This window comes from Mustela erminea, chromosome 1, assembly GCF_009829155.1.
Source record: "Mustela erminea isolate mMusErm1 chromosome 1, mMusErm1.Pri, whole genome shotgun sequence".
NCBI lineage: Eukaryota > Metazoa > Chordata > Mammalia > Carnivora > Mustelidae > Mustela > Mustela erminea.
Genome location: NC_045614.1, coordinates 88,011,292 through 88,035,745, shown reverse-complemented (window position 1 = coordinate 88,035,745; position 24,454 = coordinate 88,011,292). Strand labels below are relative to the sequence as shown.

The window sequence follows — 24,454 nt, the reverse complement described above, 5'->3', positions numbered from 1 at the left end:
TGTGACCCAGGCCTGGCCAATCAGATTCAGATACTCCTCTCGGTGATTGTGGAGGAAGAGCATGTGACCCATCAGAACCAATGAGACTTCAGCCTGGGACTTCTCTGAAACTGTGAGAGGAACTGTCTTCCCTTGAGATGGCTGCGAGAATGGAATGAAAGTGTGGAGCAGATGGAAGCCATCTTGGCACGGTGAGAAGAGACTCTGAGAGAAGGAAGTCCCAGCAACACTTGAGCTTCCGGACGCAGCAATGCTTCACAGTCTAACCCTATACAACACCTTCCCCAGGGCCAACACAGCACACACACACCCAGCTGTCACCACTGTTTCATATTTTGTTCAAGCTAGTTGAAAATAGATTTGTCATTTGCAATACCATGAAACCTTTTAAAAAAAAAAAAGAAAAAAAAGAAAAGAAAGATTGAGAAAGATGCCTTAAGGTAGTCATCAATGTAGACAGGGAAGGATGGGTCAATCTATAGTCCATACCATAGCAAACCACGGTAATATGGTTAACTACTGAAGGTTCTTTCCCCTGACAGCAAAGCCATGCTTCTATGGAGCAGAATCTGGAACTTTAATTCAACCTAACCTGTTTAAAGCATTTCTTTAAATCCATCATAATGCCAGTTGGCGGGGCACCTGGGTGGCTCAGTGGGTTAAGCCTCTGCCTTTGGCTCAGGTCACGATTCCAGGGTCCTGGGATCGAGCCCCGCATCGGGCTCTCTGCTAAGCAGGGAGCCTGCTTCCTCCTCTCTCTCTCTGCCTGTCTCTCTGCCTACTTCTGATCTCTGTCTGTCAAATAAATAAATAAAATCTTAAAAAAAAAAAAAGAATTGGCTTTAGATAAATAAAAATAATATACCTTTAAAAATAATAATAATAATAATGCCAGTTGGCTGTAACTTTAAAGACAGCTTGCCGCAACTGAACTTGTGCTTTTTGCCTTAGTTCCTAGTTCAAGGAAAGACTGGACCGTGGTTCTCCTAACTCCTACAATTATAGAAAAATGTGTTTCCCAAGACAAGAGTGAAGGGTTGCTTCCAGAAACACCCCGGGAGGAGAGAGAACTGACTGTTTTCCCTACAGTAAATGATCCATGCACTTCCGTAAAAACTTATCTCCCGAAAATGAGCAAACCTTTCCCCGGTCAAGAAAAACAAGTCATTTACCATCCGGGGCTATTTACCAGCTAATTTTTTAGACTGGCAGGCAAGGAAGTTCTAGGAGGGTTCCGTCTGCTTGGATCCCTCAGTTCTTCAAATCTGAAAACTGTGTCATTTCCATTAGGTGACTCAGACTGAGGGTAATTTATTCAAGCAAGGACTGCTGAGGGCGGCACAGAACCCTGTCTGAATGTGTCAGTGTGTCAGAAATACACCCCGTATCAGGTAAGCACTCTGGCTAAAGCAAAATGGCCAGCGCCAATGCACTGGAAACAGCGTCACCACACTGGGGATGAACCTCTATTCTCTGGCCAGTTCCCTCATCTAAGCCTCAGTTATCGTGCCTGTAAGCTGAGAATGACAGCCCTTCCCCTTCACAAAGGTATCTCTAGAACCAAGTAGCATGAAGACAGGACATCAGTTTTTTAAAATAACCATCTTACTCTTTCCCTGTGGGGACCCAGTGTGCAATGGCTGCCAACAGTAGCCTTCTTGGTAGTGTGTGCAGCCTGATGTCTGTATGGGTTGCCCTAAGGGACCTTGGAGACAGCCCTTTCCAGTGGACAATGATGTCTGATCTCATGCTATCTCCAATCTAGGCTCCAGGCAGGGATGCAGGGTGCCCTTGGAAAGCCCCAGGGTGCATCGGCCAAGTCATCATCATGTCCCTCCGGACCAAGCCACAGAACAAAGAGCATGTGATTGAGGCTCTACGCAGGGCCAAGTTCCCTGGCCAAGAGGAGATCCACATTTCAAAGAAGTGGGGCTTACCATGTACAATGCGGATGAAATTAAAGACATGTTGGATGAAAAAATCACTCATCCCAGATAGCTGTGGAGTCAAAAAAAAGTCCCTAATCATGGCCCCTAGGACAAATGGCAGGCTCTGCTCTCAGGAGAACCTCACAACTGCCCCCTCCCTATTTATGCCTACCAATAAATCTTACTTCTGTCAAAAACAAAACAAAACAAAAACTCTGTCCTACTAATTACAGATGCTGCCATGCTTCAAAAGATCCTTAATAATGCCATTTATAAATACACTGCTGCTTGTAGAAAGATACCACAGGCATTAACTGAGCTTCACAATGACCCTGTAAGTTGGGCTTAGCAAGAATGATAGTCCCCAGGCTGCAGGTGTCTCAGATCACACACCAGTGCATGTCAGGCTTCAGACAGAAGCACACACTCGAGTCTTTTCATCTGACGTGGTTCACTTCACTTGTGGTTCCCAAAGAGTGGTCCAGGAAACAGTGATGGGGGTCCCTGAGGCCTTTACTGGGTCAAAACCATTTTCATTATCAAGGTCAAAATAATTTTCATTATCAAGTTTACTTATTTGCCTTTTCGCCTTCATTCTCCTATAAGTGTTCAGTGGAGTTTTCCAGAGACTACTCAGTATGTGTCATTGTGAGAGATAGAATGCAGTAGCAGAGAACTCAGCTCTTCTATTAAGCCAAACTTGGAAGATACTTATAAAAACAAAACAAACTAAAAACTATCAAATGATTACTTTTCCTTTTATGAATTTCTATTTGGGAAAAACAGTTATTTCCAATTAAATATGTATCAATATGTAATAAGTCTGTTAGCATCATTTTTAATGAATTAAGACAAGTTTATAAGACTATAAAACAAGTCTTTAATTTTTCTAACACAGCAAATATAGACATTACCCAAAAATCCAGAGCTCTCTGGAATCCTTGGTGATTGGATTACAAGAGTGTAAAGGGAACCTAAGGCCAAAAGCATCAGTCTGCTGTGTAGACTAAGCCACACTCTTCCCCCTGGGCTTGCCCTGCAAAGACCTCTTGCAAATTAGAAACACCAGTGTATTTTCAGTAACAGTGAAACTGTTGTTCCTTTTCAGGTCTTTCTTAAATCCTTCTGTTTGGTCCAAGAAGGCCCTGTTGGGTGCTACTATGTCTCTATGGCACCTTCCCACATCTTTATATTTGCTAATCTCCTTTTTTTTTTTTTTTTTAAAGATTTTATTTATTTATTTGACAGACAGAGATCACAAGTAGGCAGAGAGGCAGGCAGAGAGAGAGGGGAGAAAGCAGGCTCCCTGCTGAGCAGAGAGCCCAATGTGGGGCTCAGATCACAAGTAGGCAGAGAGGCAGGCAGAGAGAGAGGGGAGAAAGCAGGCTCCCTGCTGAGCAGAGAGCCCAATGTGGGGCTCGATCCCAGGACCCTGGGATCATGACCTGAGCCAAAGGCAGAGGCTTTAACCCACTGAGCCACCCAGGCGCCCCGCTAATCTTCTTCTTAAGAAAGGGGTAGCTAGTCTAGCTCAGAGCCTTCCACAGAGAAAAGGATCTGCTAGAATTTGATAAAAAAAATAATAAATCCTCTAGAATTGAAACAGCACTGATTTGCAAATCACCATGCTATGTCCTTACGAGTTGGGCATTTGTACATACATGTAAAATTATTCAATAAAAAAGCTTGCTTTAAGAGTACACTTATAGGGGCACCTGAGTGGCTCAGTGGATTAAGCCTCTGCTTTCGGCTCAGGTCATGATCCCAGGGTCCTGGGATCGAGTCCTACACCAAGCACTAGCTCAGTGGGAAGCCTGCTTCTCCCTCCCCATTCCACTGCTTGTGTTCCCTCTCTCACTGTCCCTCTCTTGGTCAAATAAAATCTTTTTTTGAAAAGTACATTTATCATAAGCACTGAGAAATGTATAGAACTGCTGAATCACTATATTGTACATCTGAAATTAACACTATGTTAACTACACTGGAATTAAAATTTTAAAATGTAATAAAACAAAAAGCTCACTTTAAAAAAAAACACATTTCCTTTTGATGGCTTTCCACTTACAGTCATGAAGTCTCCATTTCAAACAAGGTGAAATAAAAATGTGAGTTGATTTAAAGGGAAATAAGGGATAAACAGTACATACAGAACTGGGATATGACAAAAATTATGATAATGGCAGAAGAATAACTCAAGTTAGACATGTAAAGTCTCCGTTTGCATGAATGTTCTAGAATTCCATGACAAAAGGCCCCACTGGAAACTGTGTGACTTACTGACCAGTTATAAGGTGACTGGAATGTTTTTAAGTTTGCTATAGACCGCATTTTCCTTTCACCCCTCCAATCTCTTAAAAGCACTTGTAGCAGCTAGTAAAACACACAAAGAAAACACTTGATATAGTGTTTTTCAAGAAAACACTTGAAATAGCGCTAGGGTGAAAAGCTGTAAGAGCTCTCCAGGGCTGTCTGACAGAACTCTCTGCAAGAATGGAAATGTTCTGTATCTGTCTGTCCAACACAGAAGCCACTGGCCACATGTGGCTAAATGAAACCGTGCAAGGTGGCTAGAGCAACTACCCAGATTTTTAATTACACTGTAATGTTTAAATTATAACTTAATGAGCCACATGGTGGCTCATGGTTGCTACCCTGGACGGCACAAAGCTAGCTCCTGACCCTGCATTTCACTCCACTTTTCCACTCCGAGATCACGCCACGCTCCTCGGGCCCTCCAGCGGCCTGCTTTCCTTGCCTCGGCCCAGTTTGCCTTTCCTCAGTTCCAGCTCCTGTGTGGGGAGTGACTTTCATAGCCCTGTGAGAAGAGGGGGGCAGGACGATTTCATTTCGCCTTCAGGAATTTTGCAGCAGAGGCAGAACAGGAAAGAAGCCTCCAGGATAGAACCCGGGCCTAGAGAGACCACCCAGCCAGCCAAGGTTTGAGTGCGCAGGAGCCAGGAGGAGGCAGAAGTGGAGAGGGGAGGTGGGGACGGCAGCGGAGTAGCAGGGAGCTGGCTCCAGACCCGCCCTGAGACATCCCCCATCACCATGCAGGCCCAATTCCACATCAGCAAGTGTCATCCAACTAGGAGAACCTGGTTAGAACAGCTCCAAAGGAAGGACGACATACATGGAAAAGAATGGGGGTGGGGTGGGGGGGAGACAAGCGTTGGGCCTTCCAGCTGGAAGAAGCCAGTCATTGCTGGGAGCCAGGTGCCTAACCCCTCTCCCTTCTGACTCCTTTTCTTTTTTCATCTCAGCCTCTGACTTCAGTCACAGAGACCTCCTGCGAGGTCTGCCAAACCCACCAGTTCCTTCCACAGGGACTGTCCCCCCGCACTGTCCCCTCTTCATCAAGCAAAACCTTGCCATCAGATTTCTGCTACAAGACCCTCTCTCTTTGGGGCACTTGGGTGGCTCAGTGGGTTAAGACTCTGCCTTCGGCTCAGGTCATGGTCCCAGGGTCCTGGGATCGAGTCCCGCATTGGGCTCTCTGCTCAGCAGGGAGCCTGCTTCCCCCTCTCTCTCTGCCTGCCTCTCTGCCTACTTGTGATCTCTGTCTGTCAAATAAATAAATAAAATCTTTAAAAAAAAAAAAAAAAAAAAAGACCCTCTCTCAGGGAACAGAGGAAGCCAGAGGAGGAAGACAAAGAGAGGGCAGACAGTGAGCCAAGGCCAACGAGAAAACAGAGGTGGTGGCAGAGGAAGGCTTGTGGGAGATTAGCTGGGTCCCATGCTCTAATCCTGCAATTACATGGCCAAATAAATTATTGGTCAAACCAAGGCAGTTCTGACCATGAGGTGGAACACTATTAATAACTAGGCTGGAACAAGAGGCATAAACTGACAGGTCCGGCCAACTGGCATGTTTGGGCTCCCTATGCTTAAGGCTCTATGGTGCCTCCCTCCCTTGAGTTCCATGAAAGATTCCTTCAACCTTTCAGAATATCCTCCCTTCTACTAAAGCTGAGTGGCTGTGGGCCATACATAGTGTAGGGGGTTCTAAACCCAGCTTGGGCACTGCCCAGCTCCAGACCCTGGGGCAAGTCCTGTGCAGCTTGACTGCCTCAGAGACAAAGCCAGGTGCTGTTTCCTCTTTTCACAGCACCACACCACTTGCCCCGGTTCTCAATTATCCACCCAGAGGGGAAAAAGGAAAGTACTAAAAGATGGTGGTCAGTATGGTTTCCTGCTACAAGTACTCCTCTTCTGAGGTTAACAGAGGTCTCAGAACTTTCTTTGGGCCCAAAGAAAACCAAGTTCCTTCTATACAGAAAGGCTGTTCGAGAGTTCTGATGTGACTCTAGAATGTTTCCAAACACACAGGTGATACCCAACCCCTCTCACAGGACATCACCGCCCACCAGAGCTGTCCCGCCAGCCCAGATCACGCGGCTTCCCTTGAAGCTCTGGCCAAGGTGAAAGATCCCATCACCGAGGGAGGTCCCGCCATTTGGAAACTGAGGAAGGCAACTGGCTGGCAAAACTGGGAATGAGGAAAAGCATCCTCCTTTCAAATTTTTAATTTAAAATAATTTCAGACTTGGAAAAAAAGTTGGGTAAGATGCAGACATGATGTCCCTTAACCCTGACACAGCTCAGTACATAGCTCCTAAAGATGAAGACACTCTCTTACATAACTAGAGGACAATGATCGAAATCTGAATGTTAACACGCATAGTTACACAGAACATTAACACAACCAATTAACCTAGTCTCTGACTTTATTCAAATCGCGTCAACTGTCTCACTATTGTCTTTTATAGTAAAGGAGAAAAATCTTTGAGGATCCAATCCAGGCTTGCCAGCTTGCATTCAGCTGCCGTGTTTCTCTAGTCTCCTTTAATCTGGAACAGTCCTTCAGTCTTTTTTTGTCTTTCATGGCCTTGATATTTTTGAATAATATGAGCCAGTTACTTTGTAGAATGTCCGTTTGGAAAAGACTCACTTTCAATTCATCTTTTTTTGTTGATGTTCCATGTGCCTGAGCCACGAGAATGGAATTTAACCAACTGTAAAACAGAACATTTAAATAGCCCAAGGTCCAAAGCACCACAAAGGAAAAAACCCATGGCCCTTCAAATCTTGGGGTACAAGGGTCAGTCCTAGATAGTCCTAGAGGAAAGACTAAAGTTACATAACAACCCTACATTCTCACACTCACTCACTCTCTCTCATTCTCTCTCTCTCTCACACACACACACACCCCCCTAGAAAGACTGACAGACCCCACTGCTTTTTTTATTCATGGCCAGATATAGGTGTTTTTAAACCCACAGGATTCTTTTTGTAAGAGGAGGCAGAATTGCTGAAACCATGGCATTTTTCTGAGTTCAACCACAAGTGAACTATTTCCATGCTTACAACCAAAGGCTTAACACATTTGCTCAACTTCGAGACCCAATTTTTTCCAAAAATTTGCAAATATCACATTTTGGATGGATTATACTATTGATATGCAGGTTTCTCAGGGGTAGTGTTCTGACCAACACCCAAGCTGGAATGCAATACAAGGTCCATCTTATAGTTCACATGAGTTTTAGAATCAGGGCGATATGGTAAATTCAGGTAACCTTGGAAAGCTCAAGAGAGCAGGTTGGGCAGCCTCTACTGGAAGCATGATTCCACCCACCACAGCATTCCAGGCAAGCTGGCTGTCCTACCTCCTTCGGATAACCTTTCTCCTGCCTGCAGCTCATCAGAATGGAAAGAAAGGAGGGCACAGGCTGCAAAAGAACCAAAGTCAAAATTCACCGCTATCACTTTAGAGACACGGAAGAATCCACCAGAAGAAATAGCTAAAAGCATTAAATGTGGTTGTTTCTAGGAATAAAACAGGGGGATGGGAAGGAAGAGGGCAGATGACTTTCTCAGGGGCTTTTCCTTACTGCTGTGCAACTAGTGCTTCAGGAAAAATAAAATTTTAAGTTTCCAGCAGCACAGGTTGACCAAAGAGCTTCCATATTGCCCCTATTATCAAGACTAAGGAGGAGGATTCATAATTCATTCTGCATATAGCTCAAGTCAAGATCTCGGGACTTTGCTGATCATTTGGCTCAGATGCTCCCATCTCACAGATGAGGTAACTGAAAGCTGAGGAAGTAAATTCCCCTCCCAATGATGTATACCCGGTGAGAATCAGAACAGAGGTTGAACACCTTGTCTCCTAAATCCTACACCAGCATTCTTTCCCCCACAGTCTTGGTGGAGACCTCAGAGTAGGCATCCAGAACACATATCCCAGACTACTTAAGGTCATGACCTCCAGCCTCAGACTCCTGGATTTACATCTTGGCTCCCCAACCTGCTGACCTGGGAGAAGGGACTCAACCTTTCAGCTCCTCTGCTTCTCATCAATGTCCTCAGGAGCTGCTGTGAGACCAGGGTAAACTATATAAAGCACTTGCCACAACACTGAATGTGTAGTAAGCTTTCAATAAATAATGCCTTTTATATAGGTGCCCTTACTCAATAAATGACAAAAGGTAGAAAGGACCAACAGTTGAACATTACGTGCTAGGGACCGTCCCGGGCACTTTATAAACATCCCTTGTTTCATCCTTAACAGCCCTGCAAGCCCTGCCTTCCCATTTCAGAGAGAAAATCAAACCCAGAAGAGCAAAACCAAACCAAACCAAACAAAACAAGACAAAACAAAAATAAAAAACCTTGCCAAGATGGTTCAGCTTATGAAGAGGCAGAGGCAGAATTCAAATCCAGCCCTCCTGAACCTCAAAGCCCACGCTTGCCACCATCACGTGCTAGTTGGTAAGCATCTGTTGACTCCAAAACAAGTTCCCCTATCCATTTTTGACCCCACGTTTTATAACATTAAAGTGTGGTTTGCTTCCAGCTCGGGGAGCAGATCCAGTTTCTAGCAAGTGCATGCGTTACCGAGAGTCTATTTCCCCAGTGGGGATGCAAGCAAAACTGGGGACAAGGAAAGAAACAGCATGTCCAGAGCTGCCCAAGAAGCTTCAGAACCTCCCTCCCCACCCCCGAATTTACAAAGCCTAACCACTGCACTTTCAGCTTTAGGCTCCCCTAATGTTCCTAATAGGACTTGAAGCCATGGCATCATTTTCTCTTAAACACAATTTTTAAGAAATGGGCACAGTGGCAAAGAATTCCCTAGAACAAGACCCACAGCATTGCTTAAACAAACAAACAAAACTGTTCCCTTTTGCTTTTATTGTTGTTGGCTGGCTTAAGGGTCACAGAGAATGCTAACTAAAGTCCTTGCTTGGCTAGCTGGTTAACCATTAAAGCAACTCAACAGGCATTATGAAATGTGGTTGTTTACCAAGTAAATGCACACGGATGTCCTGCAGGCCTCACAATGAGTCCCTGTCTGTACCATACCACCATGTGCATGGCAGTTTTAAATGCAGCTCACAGGGCACCTAGGTGGCTCAGTCGTTAGGCATCTGCCTTTGGCTCAGATGGTGATCCCAGTGTCCTGAGATCAAGCCCTGTGTGGGGCTCCCTGTTGTGGGGTTTGGGGGAGGGGGGAGCCTGCTTCTCCCTCTCCCACTTCCCCTGCTTGTGTTCCCTCTCTCACTGTGTCTCTCTCTGCCAAATAAATAAATAAAACCTTTAAAAGAAAAAAACAATGTCGCTCAAGATTCTTTGGCAGTGCTCCCCATCAAGGGATGGAATCTCTGTCCCCTCCTCTTGAATGAGGGTGACCTCATGACCTGCTTGGACCACAGAATGTGACAAAAGTGCCGCTATGGGACTCCCAAGGCTTAGAGAGAAAAAGCCACTCATGATGCTTCCATAGGGTCATGCTGGGATGCTCACAGTGTGGGGGCCAGACACCATAGAGAGGTCAGAGGGCCCGAGACATCGTGCCAGAAAGCTCAGATTCAGCACTCTGCTTGAGGACCCTGGCTGAGCTCCCAGACCTTGTAGTGGGCTTCCTCAGATGTCCTGTCCAGCCAAGCCTTCAGATGACCAGAGCCCCAGCTGACACTGGACTGCAACTGCACAGACCCTGCCAGGGAGAACCACCCACCTGAGCCTTCTCCTAGGTTCCTGACCCACAGTCCTGGGCAAAATGCCACTGTCTGAGCAATGAAGTTGTGGGATAATCTGATGGGTAGAAACAGCAACAGGACAATCGGGCAGGACGACACCCCCCATTTTACTGTTCTTCCCATAAAGCCAAAAACTGGAGAAGCAAATATCAAATATGCAGGCTTCAAACTGAACTGGAAGCAGCAGAACCCTTGCATTCCAGCAGCAAAAGGACAGGGTGGACGAAGACGACCAAAGCCCATTCGTCACGCCTCAGCTGAGCCTCACACCAAACAACAGAAGAGTTCACATGAAGTGGGCTTGTCTGCGGTTACAACAAACAGCGGATGTTCCTCTCACTGTCTCCCTGTTAGCGGTTTCTCTCTGTCAGAGCAAATATTAATATCTCTTGGATAATCCAGAAAAACAGAGCAAAGGGAAAGAACCAGGAAAGTACAGAACAAAATTGTTTTCCATCTTCCTTTAAGGAAATGAAAGAGGCTGATGCACCGGGCCCTACAAGAGGTACTCTGCGAATTATCCTGAGACCCGCACCACATAGAGTGCTTTACTGCTGGACACATCCAAGTGAGGCTAGGCAGATTAAGTCACTCTCAAAAGAGGAGGGCCGGGCAAAGAGAACCAGGATATTTGCCAAAGGATAAGGTTCAGTAGATGTTTAATTCATTCACCCAAAACACATACACACCCCCACTACATTGCCAGTCCCTACAGTCAATGCTCAGAGGGGAAAATAGCAGCTCTACAGGAAAAAGCAGCAGTCCCTGGGGACCACTGCTCTGACAATTTGGTGACCTGAAGCTTCTATCCACCGCCGGGACAGCAACGAATCCATCAACCCCACAGCCTGTCGTCTTTTGAGGCGGGGACACTTTGGGGCACCTCAGAGTCAGAGGGATAGCATCTCGGATAAACCTGAGAATCCGGTCATATCACAACAGAAAAGTTCCATTTGCACCATAACAGCAAGTGCCTATGTTCCTAAGATGGGTTCCAGATGACTATGTAGCATCTCACTGGTCTTCACAGCTTCAAGGGAAGACCGATCTGATTTTTTTTTTAGGGCAATAGAGTCTGTTCTGTTATTAGAAAGCTATTTCTGTGTTCTTCCCAACAGCCCAAACTAAGAGAAGTTTGCTAATGAAAAGCCAGTGAGTGAGACGGTGCAAGGCAGCCTCTCTGTGCCCTCAGTCCTCATCCGCTTAAAATTCATATAGTAACTCAAATTCATGTCATAACTAAGTTTCAGTATCTAAATATTCCTAATACTTGAAATGTTTCTCACTATTGTATCTTGGTGATTTTTGTGTTTTATAGTAAGTGTACAAATGAGGGCTTCTTGGCTACAGACAATCCTAAAATGCCTTCACAGCACTTTTTGTGCTGCCAGGAATTACCACAATGACTATCTAACAATACAGTAATTCACCAAGCAAACCCACTAACACCAGGGTTGGTCTACAATGAAGGCAGGGACTACCAATCAGAACATTTTTTCCCACCAGCCTTCGTAGTTGCTAAAATTCCTTCCATAGACATTCATTTCTTTGACTCATAAAGACATCTCTTTATAATAGTGCTTCATTCTCCACCCCCATCCCTTGCTTATGAAGATGATAAAATACGGTCATTGTGAAAAATTCAGAAAATACAAAAAAAATGAAACCTAAAAATCACCCACATTTTTAGCAACTAGCAACAGCCACTAGTCACATCTGAGGATACATTTTTCTAGAGCCATGCTTCTCAAACTATATGGTAATGGATCTTCCACCCCCATAACCCACCCACTGTGAATCAACACTATAATACAATAAAAAATAAGCTAAGAAAGTGAAAGGCCTTGTGGAAGTCTCAGCAAGGTCAAACTGCATTTTTAAAAAAGTTTCCAAAGTCTTACTCTCAATTGCTATATTTACTTCACCTTAACAGGTAAAAAGCAATTCATAGTCTGTGGGTCACACTAAACCCTTTGTCTCTCAAATGCACAGATTCTGTTTTTGTGTATCATTTTATATACAGTCTACATATAGTTTTACGTATACTTTAACTTGTATTCCCTAATTTCTTCCCACTAAATAGATCACGGCCCCTTGTCTCTATGCACATATTCCATCCCTTTTTAATGAGAAAAGCCACTCTTGAAACCCTAGCATTTTACTCCCAAAACTAACAAGATATTGTTCACCATCTGTGTCTCAAATAAAAACCAACCAACCTGTAGCATCTCCAAGTAGGGCAGAATCTTCTGCCTCCGTGAGCTAAGACCTCTCTGAGCCAGGGACTTTGGGGAGAACACAGGTTGTGTTCTACCCGTGTTGACCCTGTAACAGGGTCAGCCTAGGAACAGCCCGGGGATAAATGCAATTCCAGAGTAGGCACCTGAGAACTGCCTGTTGTGTATGACAATGCCAAGAGCCGGGAGTCCACAGGAACGTTTGATCCTAGCTGCAAACCAACATCCACCCATCCGGACATGCATGGCACCTATGTTCAGACACTGCAGGGGATGCCGGGGCACTGAGGTGGGAGACCCCACCCCTCCCTCCCCCTTGGGCTGGGTGAGTGGGGTAGCCAGACAAGTAAATAAGTGATAGGAATTATGAATATGCATGAGACAGGCACAGATTAAGATTAAGAGAGGCTCTGGGCACACCTCCCCCCCAGAAATTCTGATTCCCTACTTCTGGGCAGGGCCCAAGATCCTGCAACTCTGGGGCACCTTGCAGGCTCAGTTAAAGGAGCAAGCTACTCTTGATCTTGGGATCATGAGTTCAAGCCCCACACTGGGTGCAGAGGTTACTAAAACAAAACAAAACAAAAACTTAAAAAGAAAAAGTAAAAGATTTGGCAATTCTAACAAAATCCTATGTCACACTGAGGCAGCTGGTGCAACAACGGCCATACTTGGAGGGGTTCACAACCAGGGGCAATTCTGCACCACAGCGGACAATTCACAAGTCCAGGGTGGCTAGTCTGTCACAGCTGGGGGTGGGATGCATGCTGTTGCCAGCATCCAGCGAGCAGATGCTACTACAGTGCACAGAGCAGCCCCCTCACCGCACCCCCGCAAACAAGAATTCTCCAGCCCACCATGTAAGCAGAGCTGAAGTCGAACAACTGCTCTAGAGTAAGACACTTGAACTCTGTGCCTCCATTTTTATCAGCAAAATGGAGATGATAATATCTGTTGCACAATGTTGGTCCAAGGTCTCGGGGACTTATGTACACAAAGTGTTTAGAACAGGGTCTGGCACATTGTAGGGACTACTAATGTTAGCTGTCATGGTGACACGAAGAGCAGTTAGAGGAGACAAAAACAGGCAAGGAAGACATCCCAGGATGGACCGAAGTCTCCCCTACAAGCAGGGGCCACACAACAGCCCACAGCTGTCCTGCTTCATTATGAACAGCCATAATACTTATTAATGGCTCACTATGCACCATCACTGGGATGGGGGAACCAAGGCCTGGGGACATTAAGTAATTTGCCCAAAGCCATGAAGGGCAATCTGTGATTACTCATCCACTCAAATGGCTACTGGGCACCACAAACTGCCAGACAGATCCCAGGAGAGGACACACGCTAACAAAGGAGGGCTCGCTCAGGAAACTGATCTCTGCACCCCAGCAGACCAGCCACAGAGCAAAGCCCTGTTGCTCCAGTGACTTCAAAGTCCAGCCCACCTGTAGAAGCCCTCTCTCTGGCCCCTTGCCCAGAGCCAGTCTCTGACAAAGAAATGTCATGGTGGGGTGTGGGGGAAGAGAACGGAGCCATGGCCAGAGACTGTGAGAGGCCTGGCTTCAGTGGACATCCCATCAGAGATGTCTCTGCTTCTGGTGCCCCACAGGCACGAGGCCTCTCCTTCTTCCAGGCTGGGTGGTTATCAAAGCACTCCCTCTTGTCCTCCATGTCCACCCAGGACATGGGCAAGAATCACTGCCCCAGTTCACAGATGAGGTGACTCAGGTTCCAAAGGGCCAAGTGCCCCTAAAAGTCAACAGACCTCAGGTTCTACCCATGTACCCTGATACCAAGACTCTCTTCCCTCAACCCACTACTTCCCTGTGACTTTGGGTTTGCGGTTTTTTCTCCTGATGACAAAGTAATACAAATTCAACGCAAATAACTCAAAACACTACAGGAAAGTATAAAGACAATAAATATTCCTCATCTCTCATCAGATAGAACGTGTCTGATCTTTTCCAGACATTTTTATGCACATAAACATATTTTTTAGGATAAGACCATACTGTATGCTCTTTTGGAATCTGTTTCCATTCAGACATCTTTCTAGGTTAAGAACAGGCCATGTCATCATTTTAAGGCCCAGGCTGTTGGCCACTGCCTATCCATAGTATTCACTTTTCAAATCCCCTCTTGATAGTCATTTGGATTCGTAATTTTCCAACATTTTTAAACAATGCTGCAATGAACATTATTGGACCTATATCCTTGCCCACTTATTTCCTTTGGGTAAATTTGTGCAACCACTGGGTCAAAAGTTGCTGTCCCTTGACATCCCAGCAGCAAGGAGGGGGCGCATCACTGAAGCAGGAAGTCCTAAGTCCTACCATTCTGATGGCCAAACTTCAGGCCAAAGCCGTGAGGACAGCAGCGGCTGCAGCTCATGTCACCCGGGGCCGCTTCCAATCCACCCCCACTGTTCCTCCCCAACCCGAGGTTCCAAGCATGAAACAATTTTTTGGTTTTGTTTTTGTTTTGAAACAGAAAGCCCTGCTGCTTTCTGGAGGGGGAGAAAGGCAGATTCTGGGTACAGGCCTTACGCAAGTTTAGGGAACACAGCTGGCATCAGAATCAAACGCTTTTTCAAACCACCCCCACCTAAGCAGTGAGGGAAAGAGCTTGAGCGTTGACCATTAACGGCTTTCCCTCCCTGGGGAAGAGCAGACTGAAAAGTCCGCTTCTGACAACTCAGAGCCAGAAAGGCTTCCATGGGTAACTAGCCCTGGTCGTGGCCTTCCTCCCCTTCCTCCTTCTCTCTGACCACTTTTTGGATCTAGAACAGTCCGCCTTCCAGGCAAGCAAGGGAGACCATGAAAACACTGCACATCATCGTCAAAAGTAGGTAACTGCCATGGAAATATTGCAATCTTGATTACAATGTTTTAGAAATCCTCTGTGCCGCATCTTATTTGAACACTCAGAAACAAGCTAGTTCTATAGAACACGTATTGTAAAAGTATATTAGCACATTTACTTCTTTGGCAGGGTTGTTACACATTGAATGACACATTTCTCTGACTCCTCTCCTCTCCTCTATCCATGGCTCACCGCCCCCCCCCCCCCCCAGGACACTGGGCCCTCTCTTGCAGGGGCTCAGTCAGGCCTTACTCAGCTTAGCACTGCCTGTTCCCTCTGGCTGGAATGCTTGTCCCCCACATGGCCCTAAGGTGCAAGGGAAGCCTTTCAAACCCACTACGTGTAACGCTGCATCCTCCTGGCTCCCAAACACCCACACTGCTAGCCCCTCCTGGCCATGGTTCCCTCCTTAGGGCACATCACCACATAACCTAGTGTGTCCTTTAATTATAATTCTCTGCCCATTCTCTGCCCTGCTCTCTCCCCTTCATGGTTCTCAACACACAGTTGGTGCTCAATACTCAATGATTAAAGCTGACTAACTCACACATCTGTGAGAAAATATTTATTTTCTTAATTTGAAATATCAGGCTTCTATCCAAGGGCTTCTCTGGTTAAAAGGTTACTCCTGTCACCAGTTTGAAAGGACTGGCCCTCTGATATAAATCAGAGTGCAAAGGGAATATGACATTGTTTAAACAATGGCAGAGGCAAACCGAGGTCACAGGAAGGGGCAGATTTCCAACTGACAACATGGAAGGTGGCTGGCATCCAAAAGTCTTTTTTGGTAGTCTCCAAGTTAAAGAACTGAGACAAGGGATAGATCCTAAGGTGTATCAGACCTGCACCCCAGCCTACCCCAGACACAATTATTCCATGTCCTGAGGGAGGGAGCAGCTATCACAAACCTGATCACCACCATGCTTTAATCACAGTCAAGGTCAGGAGGGCTACTGGCCACTCCAGGTCAGAATTAAAAAGCAAAGGGAAAAGAAATGCAGAAGCAAAAGACGCCCCTCTAGAGGCTCCGAAATTACAGCCAAACCATCCTCATTATTTGCAGATTCCATACTCACTAAAATGTATGTGTAATTCCAAAATCAATAGTCCCAGAGCTTCTCCAGTCCCTCATGGACAAGCAGAGTGTGGCCAAAATGTGAGTTGCCCCACACGCGTGTTCCCAGTGAAGCAGAACAAAGAGACATGCTCTGCCTTGTTTCAGCTCTGGTGCTGTAAACAAGTGTCCTTTCATGGGCCAGCTAGTGCCACACTTTTTGCACTTTTGCTTTGTGCTGGGGAGTCGGCTGTTGGAGGCGGCCCCAAGCCCAGGGCTGAAGGGCTGGCCAACATTGCTGAGCCCAGGAAGGCTGGGATGGGCCTTACAGAGAATGGGTGGTGGTAGCGAGGCAAGCTTGGCTCAGGCCTGAGTCACAGGCTACTGGCCTGCGAGTTCAACATTAACGAGTCAAGGATGTCTATGAAAGAAACTGGCTCTAAACCGAAACATGCATAAAACAAGGTACCAGATTGCTCAGCAGATGAAAGTAGTATGACCTGAGGCCCAGAGGAAGACGTAATATAAGGCCTAGCAATGGCTCCGTCTTCCCTACTTCAATGTTCACAGTGACTTTACAGAAAACTGTCACCACGAATAATGAGAGAAACAAGCCGATATTAAAATGGCTGTTTCCTGTCCCACATCTTTTGGCACACTCCCCTCCGCCACCCCCACGGCTCATTCCATCTGCTCCTCTTTGCACGGGGACTTTCCCGCTCGCTCACTCGCACAGCGGGCCTCTGCTCAGGTGTCTTCCAGTGACCCCTCCCCCAGAACCCCTGTCACCTCACTCTTCGGCTGCAGTGATGACAACCAGCAATTATTATCTACCTCCTGGTTCCTCGCCCTCAACTAAAATCATAACTCCCTGAGGGCAGGCCTTTGTCTTATTCACCCACGGACCCGCACTGGCCAACCCAGGGCCCAGCCCAAGGTGGGTGCCCGGTGCTTGACGGCAGGGACACCGCCCACCTCGGGGCTTGGGCAGTGTGTCGAGCGTCGGGGCACTGGCACTGAGGGTGAAAGGCACTGCTCCTGAGTCTGACAGGAAACATATACTAGACCGGGGGCTACATGGTGCTATTCAGCACGCAAACGTTGCTGGTCCAAGTTGAGATGTGCTCTAAGTGTAAAATATGCACAAGAATTTGAAGACTTAAAAAAATATACATACACACACACATATGCATATATATATACACATGCATAAAACATCTAATTTACTACTTGTGTATTCATCTCATGTTGAAATTATATTATGTTGGGTGTTCAGAGCTGAACAAAATAGATTAAAATTAATTTCAGCTGTTTCTTTTTTACTTTCTAATGTGGCCACAAGGGAAGTTTTCATGAATTAGGTAGCTTGTGTCATACCTCTGTGAGTCCACCTTGGTTATAATAATACCAAGAAAAGGTCAGCCAGCAACACAAGCCCGCTCTGACTACCTCTCTGCAGAGCCTAGTGCTCTCCAGAGCAAGGCTGGAAACACCTGTCCTGCAGCTTCCTGTCACACGCACACTTAAGTATTCAGAAGAAGGATTGTGAAATCAGAGCTAAAAGTTTACCAGGTGAACCAATTTTAGACTCAGAAGGTAAGCACCCTGTGGAGCCTTCTTGTTCATGCCTCCCCCGCCCAAAAGCCTATTTCTGAATTGTCTATGCAGAGTTGGAATGGCAAAACATGAGCTAGAAGGGAGCTAGAAGGGATGTGGAAAGTTGATCTGGCCCTGGCACATCACTGAACCATGAGACCATGTACCTCTAACAACCTCATCTGGAGAAGAAGCAGAGCCCACTTTCCAGAACTGTGCTCTCCAGAACTTTCTACAATGACAGAACTGTTCTCTGTTCTGTCCAATATGGTGGCTACTAGGCTCTTGAAATGTGACTACTGAATTTCTCATCTTATTTCAATTAATTTAAAGGTAAAGAGTGACACATGACCAATGGCTGCCATACTGGACAGCACAGTTCTAGGCTCCCATGACAGGAGATAAAGCTTGTAAAAATCACTTTGTAACTCCAAAGCCCTAGAGAAATGGCAGGGGTTCTATTGTTTAATGTATTAGAAATACGAGATTCTGAGAGATTTCAATTGTCCCAAGAGACTCAATCCACTAGAAGTCAAAAAAAAATTTTTTAATAAATATGCAGGTTTTACTTCACCTGGGGGAGAAGGTCAGCCAATGTTCGTGGATACATACAATCAGAATAGAAGGGTGAGCGATAACCTTCACACACAACTCAGAAAACATGCTTTCAATACTTTCCCCCCACACACACACTCAGATTCAGTGCCTCCAGGGCCTAACCATGCAGTCAGAAATCAAGGCTGCCAGTGTCCTCCGCACAGATTATTCTTATCTCCCACACCCTCATTCTTAGGGACCAGATGTTTCCTGCCCTTTTTGGTGACCTTCCCTACTACTTCTCCTGCTACAGAAACAGGTCCTCCCAACTGCTCCAAGCAGTCCTACGGTTCTCTGAGTCATTCACCGGCTCTCAGACCCATGTAGGGCTTGTTCAGATTCGCTGACGGATGGTAAAAACCACCACCACTAAAAAAGGATGGGGACTAATTGGTAGCTGCAAAGAATGCTCATCTGTTTACACTCACGTTGGAAGATGCTCATGAAATTCAAATCAAGTTCTAGTCTCAAGTGCCTCTCCCCAGCAGGAAAGCCCTTCCAGTCTAAACAGCTTTCTGCTACCATTAAGATCATTACATTCCACACGCAAACAGACAATAAGGAAATGAGCAGGGAAATGGAAGGAGGGTGAATTTTTAGGACAGAAAGTCAAAAACTGTAAAGTCTAAGGAAATTCTCAATGTTTCCAAATACAAATGTAAGGAGCCACCCTAAGATACTGGAGAGCTTTTGTAAACTCTATTCATTCTTTCTCCATTATAGAGCACAGCTAATTCTCCCCTCAATCCTTCCAAGCTCTTACGCAGATGCGTGAACTTTAGTGCTCCATACAGCCCTTGATTTTGGCCCCACCAAGCTCCCATGATGAAAAACATGTGAAATAGGATCCACATGTGTTCCACCCACACGCTGGGCTCAGCAGCATATTTCATTCCGTCAGACAGCGGGCTGTTGCTCAACTCCACGGAGAGGACGCCAGCAGTCATCCTCCAGCTATTAAAACAAGGTCAAGCTGCCTGGTGTCAGCAGGATTGACACCACCTCACCAAAAACAGGGACCCAGACTCCAGTACCTCAAGTTCAGTCTCCCGTCTGTTGATGTCATCTGTGGATTGATTTAACTTCTCCAGTTCTCCCTAGTGAAGAAAAAAGAGGGAAGAAAGATTTAAGGGATTCGTCTTTTGTTTCCAATACGACTGAGCTCACTCTCTGCAGAAGTATTCCAGCACAATTTGTAGGAAGAGGGATGAGTCACTATTAGTTCTCAAGGACAACAGTTGAGCCCTGGCTTGAAGAGCAAATGAATGTCGGTTATTTCTGAAGTCTTTTTCTTGATGTTGATGGTGTCTCTTTCAAAAATGCCGTAAGTTCCCAGAATTTTTTTTCTTAGAAAGTCAAGTATTTATTGCAGGTATGTGACTTCAGGTAAAGCCACCTGTTACAAATGGTTTAGGAGTCAAATTAAAATAGTATCTCCTGCCTCCAAGCAAGAACTTTGCAGAAAAGACAATAAAAGAAAATAAGACCGAGCTGAAACTAGAAACCCAAGTGAAATTATTTAAATCAAGGGCAGAATTCTGACATTAACTCCTTCGTGATTGAGTTATTTTTCTAGAAATGAAAATCTTTTCAAACTGTCAATTAAAACTACCTGTTTTAACAAAACAAAAACTAGCTTTAATCCTTATCCTTTAAATAAACATTTATAAACTGACATTTTGTAGAAAGTACCCAGTGAGAAGTTAACTCTTTTTACTCTCCGAACAAAGGATCTGGTAAGCAGAATTCCCCTACCAGGAAAACAAGATTTAGTAGTCTGAAGTAGTGATTTTAATTAATAGAATTCCTAATGCAAAGATTTTTCCACCTGATCTTTATCTTGCTAATCTGCCAAAACAATTCATTTAAATGGCAACAGCTGAGTTAAAATGGGCTTTTAATTGATCTGCGCACTGAAAAACCAATTAGGGCTCTAGAAATTGCAGAGCACGATTAAAAGCAATGTGTGTATACATATATATAGATATATAAATGATTTATGGAAAGGGTAGAAAAACGGGTCTCGGAAAGGGATTTGCTGTGCTTTTTGCCTGGAGGGTGAGGAGGTTAAGCTGTCACTCCTAGATCTTGGCTTAGAAATTGTTTTTTAATCATCTCTCAGAAATGGAGGCGCAGAAAGCCAGGCCAATCCCCTCGCCTTCTCCCCGCATGAGCTTTGCGCATCAGTTGTCCCCGGTTTCTGTTCACACCCCGACCTCCTAACAAGGAAAAGCTGGGTTTTCCACCATTAGAAGCCAAGCGGAGGTTTGAGCCAGTGGCGACAATAAGCCCTTCGCTAACAATGAATCAGACGAGGAGGAAGATGGAAGGCTCAGGCGAGCACCTCCGCCAGGTGAGGGCTCGCAATCCCGGCACGGGTGCCAGCCCACGCTGCAGGGGCGGACAACGCCCACAGTGCCCAGCGCCCACGCGGCCCGGTCGACCCCGCCGCCCCTAGCCCGGAGGCCGCGGGATGCCCGCTGCGCCGCAAGCCTGACGGGGGGGACCCCGCCACACGCATGGCGCCCCCGCCCCCTTTTTCCCTTTGTTGCACATCCGCCCGAACCACTGGGCATGCTGCGGCGACCCCCAGATCCTGCCGGGGGTCTGCGGGGGCTCCCCACGACAGAGTCAGGCCGCATTCACGCGGGCACTGCAACCTCCCCGTGAACCCTGTGAAACTGGAAACCCGGACCCTCTCTTCTCGCCCCCGGACCTATGTGGCCACCACCGCCAGGACCGCAGGCACTGGGGGCCGCGAGGCGGGTGTAAGTGCGGATGCCCGCCTCGGTGGCGTCCCCCCTCCCCCTGTGAGCCCTACCTGGATCCGGGGGTCCACCTCCTCTTCCTCCTCCAGCCCCTGTTCCATCCCCTCTTCCTCGTCCTCCTCCTCCAAGTCCCGGGCCGACGGCGGGAGCTCTGCCGGCTCCTCCGGGCGGTTCCGCTTCAGCGCCGCGTCCATAGGGGCAGCGAGAACGCTAACGGCGCGGGGGACTTCGGAGCGTCCAGAGGGGAGGCAGCCGCCGCGGGCTCGGCCAGAGCCGTCTCGCCCCAGTCCGGCACAGTCCGGAGGCGCCGCTCGCCGATGCGGATCCTGCCGGCCCCGGCTGAGCGGAGGAAATGGGCGCGGCCGCCCCCTTTCTGCCGCGGCTGTCAGCGCAGCGGCGCCCGCTCCGCCCTCGCCCCGCCGGGCCGCCCTTGGCGCTGTGACTGTTCGCCGCCAGTCCCAGTCAGCCACCCAGGTCTCCGTCACAAAAACCCCAGCTCCGCGAACACCTTCAAGGGGGTGAACCAGGAGAGCCGCCAACCTTTGTCAACTTAGCAGCCAGATCACAAACTACCCACCGTTTGGCCCCCTGCTTTCGGGGTAGCTTTCTCTCTCCCTCCTGAACCAGAGCAAATTGTATGGAAGGAAAGTTTGGGGCATTTCCACTGTCTGAAGTCACCTTGAGAAGCTTGGACTCAGTGACCCTGGACCAGTTTCAAGATCCTCAAATCCCTGTATGCCTCTAAAACACCTTTCTCCCCTTGGGTGAACCTTGGTAAATGGATCTACCTGAAGAGTTCCCCCAAAACGGGGAAGTGAAACATGCTCACACAGACCCAGAAGTACAAAGAGGGGAGCTGAGTGCAGCTTTGCGCCTGGAGCCCTTGGCCAGAGGCTAGGTGGTCCCTGCTGGGCAGAGCTCCATACCCAAACACCCACACTCTCATAGCTGTGCCATGGTCCTAACTGAATAGCCAAGAAGCAAGGACAATCCATTGGTGATCAGGGATGTGGTTGGGTGGGTACAGCTTTCCCCAGGCCAGAGCGGATGTCACCCCTGGTGGTGGGCAGGCTCTGTCCAGGGATTTCTGAACTGGCAAGGTTTCCTGCCCACCTTGAATAAGGAGGGAGCCAGAGTTTGCCTGGCAAACTCAACATCTGGAGGCCAAAGTGCTTTTATGAAATGTCAGGGCCACTGTGATGTCAAGTGAACACAAATTCAGATGACCTTAGCCAAGCAGGCAAGGACACTGCCAGCGGCCATCACTAATGCCTCCACTACAAAAATGTAGAATGTGTACACTTTCTACACAGGCTTGTGGCTCATCAACTGTTAGTTGGGAGAACAAACTCACTTGAGGAAAAAGCTTTCTGAGAGCCTATCTTGAAAGCCACCTTTGGGAAACCTGCCTACCCTGGCTTCATTAGAGGCTACATTGGTGGTGGGGGTGGGAGGGATGTGAGTTACTCCCCCAGCGAGGTACCCCCTTCCCATGCTGACACTGTGGTCCACTGTGAAAGGAGATTCGTTCTGTCACCTGGAGGTAACACAGGCACAACCACACACATTGAGTTTGGTTTGGAAACAGTCATCGTACTTACAGTCAAGGGAGAGCCTGCAATTCTCTGAGCAAGGTCCTAAAACCCCTTGCTAAAAACCTAGCTGCGTTTGATTTTTCACCAGTGTTTCCCCGGTGGCTTGGACGAAGCCTATTACTGAGCAGGTTTATCCTAGCTGTGAATAAACTGAGAGACAGAGGTCGAAAACAAGAGTGAGGTCAGCCCTGACTCTTCTCAGTAGATAAACCACAACCTCCCAATGAGCTTCCATTTCAGCGCAGATCTAAGAGCCGTTGAGTGGTTCAGAATGCCACCACGGACACGGGGAAACTTCTCTAAAACATCCATGTAGGCTTTTTTTGTTATCGTATTTTTAGGAGACCTGGGCCAGGTATAGTGTTAATCCCAGTAGTGTTTGGAAGTTAAAATAAGGGAAATAAATCACAGTACTACTCCCTGTATTTTTTTTTGTTGGTACATAAATGCATAGGAACCGAAGCAGGGAATGAACTGAGGTCACAGTGAAATCCACTGGAGCTAAATACCAAGGTGGAGGTCCTTGTCACAGGGAAGGCCTCTTTGAGAAGGGCGCTTTGAGCCAAGACCTGAGAGAAACGAGAAAATGAACCCCATCTACCTTCATGGGGAGAGCGCTCCAGCCACGGAAGCCTCGTGTGTAGAGGTCCCCAGGTGAAACCGTGCCTCTGGTCCTGGAGAGCCAGGGACATGAAATCCGAGACCTGCAGGTGGCTAGATCAGAGAGGGCCATGACATGGTAAGGAGCTCGGGTTTTAGTGAGTGATATGGAGTGTGGGAACTGGACTGGGGTCCCTGGGGAGCTGGGGGCAGAGGGACAGAAGGAGATGTTAGGCCAACGGTCTAGCGGTGGTAGAGCTTCTGCTGGTTGTTCCCCTTTCCCAGGGGAATGGCGGGCACAGTCAGCAGCTGAGAATAAGCGGGTGGGGGAAGGCTTGGAACCACACTGGATGCTGGAGGAGAGACACTGAAGAAGCTGGGAAGTCAGCTGACTGGGTGAATATTTTCTAATTTCCAGACTGCCCTGAGGACCCACCTGTGGTTTGGGATGCTCCTGGGTGGCCAGTCCATGGGGATGGGTGGCTTTTCCCACCCAATCTCAGCTTCCAGACACAGGTGGAGAGTAGTGAGAACGCCACCCTTAACCAGGGTTGGGACTCTCTCACCAAGGTCTTCCGGTGGGGAGTAAGAAGCATAAGGGGTTTGAGGGCGACTGCAGGTGCAACAACTTTTAATGATGGCCCATGGAATCAACACTGGAGAAGTGAGGGAGAGATTAAAATACCAGGGAACAATGTTGCAGCCCTGAGTCAAGGGAGAGAAAGAGGGAATGAATTTAAGACTGTATGAAAGTTGGTGGCTAATAATATCTGGAGAGAGAAAACTTAAAGATGATTCCAGAGTTTCTAGTTTGAGTGATTGGATGACCCCATTAATTAGGACCTATGCTATAGAGATTTTGGTTGGGAAGAAAACAAATTTGTTTTTTGGATGTGAAGGGGGACACCCTAGAAGTTGAGCTATGTTGCGTTTGGAAATTGGGACCCAGGTTCTCCAAGGGCTGAACAAAACTCCCCGGAAGGTCTTTCTTGTTGCCTCAATATACCTCCTTGACTTAGCAAGTGTAATGTAGCTCCTCTGATCTCTGAGGATAAGGAAGGTTGTATTTCTCCTCCTCTTCCCCACTCTTTAAGCCTAAAGGTATCGGTATTTACACAGAGATTTTTTTAAATGTTTTTTTAAAGTGAAATTTGCAAGCCACTGTGGCCAGC

General features: G+C 47.1%; 1 protein-coding gene and 1 non-coding gene across 2 annotated transcripts in view; one reads left to right on the top strand and one right to left on the bottom strand.

The window, feature by feature from the left end:
- SH3BP5 (SH3 domain binding protein 5) overlaps positions 1-21,520 on the bottom strand; it is a 72,683-nt gene extending 51,163 nt beyond the window's left edge. The window contains exons 1-2 of the mRNA XM_032332765.1: positions 21,141-21,520; positions 19,354-19,416 (exon numbers count right to left, since the gene is read on the bottom strand). Coding sequence (XP_032188656.1) covers positions 19,354-19,416; positions 21,141-21,281 — 204 coding nt within the window. The 5' untranslated portion in view covers positions 21,282-21,520. The remainder of the gene's footprint in view (positions 1-19,353; positions 19,417-21,140) is intronic.
- LOC116581742 lies at positions 1,582-1,718 on the top strand. Its single transcript, XR_004282207.1, has one exon. It is a non-coding gene; the product is annotated as a small nucleolar RNA SNORA70 (small nucleolar RNA).
- Positions 21,521-24,454: the final 2,934 nt, after the last annotated feature.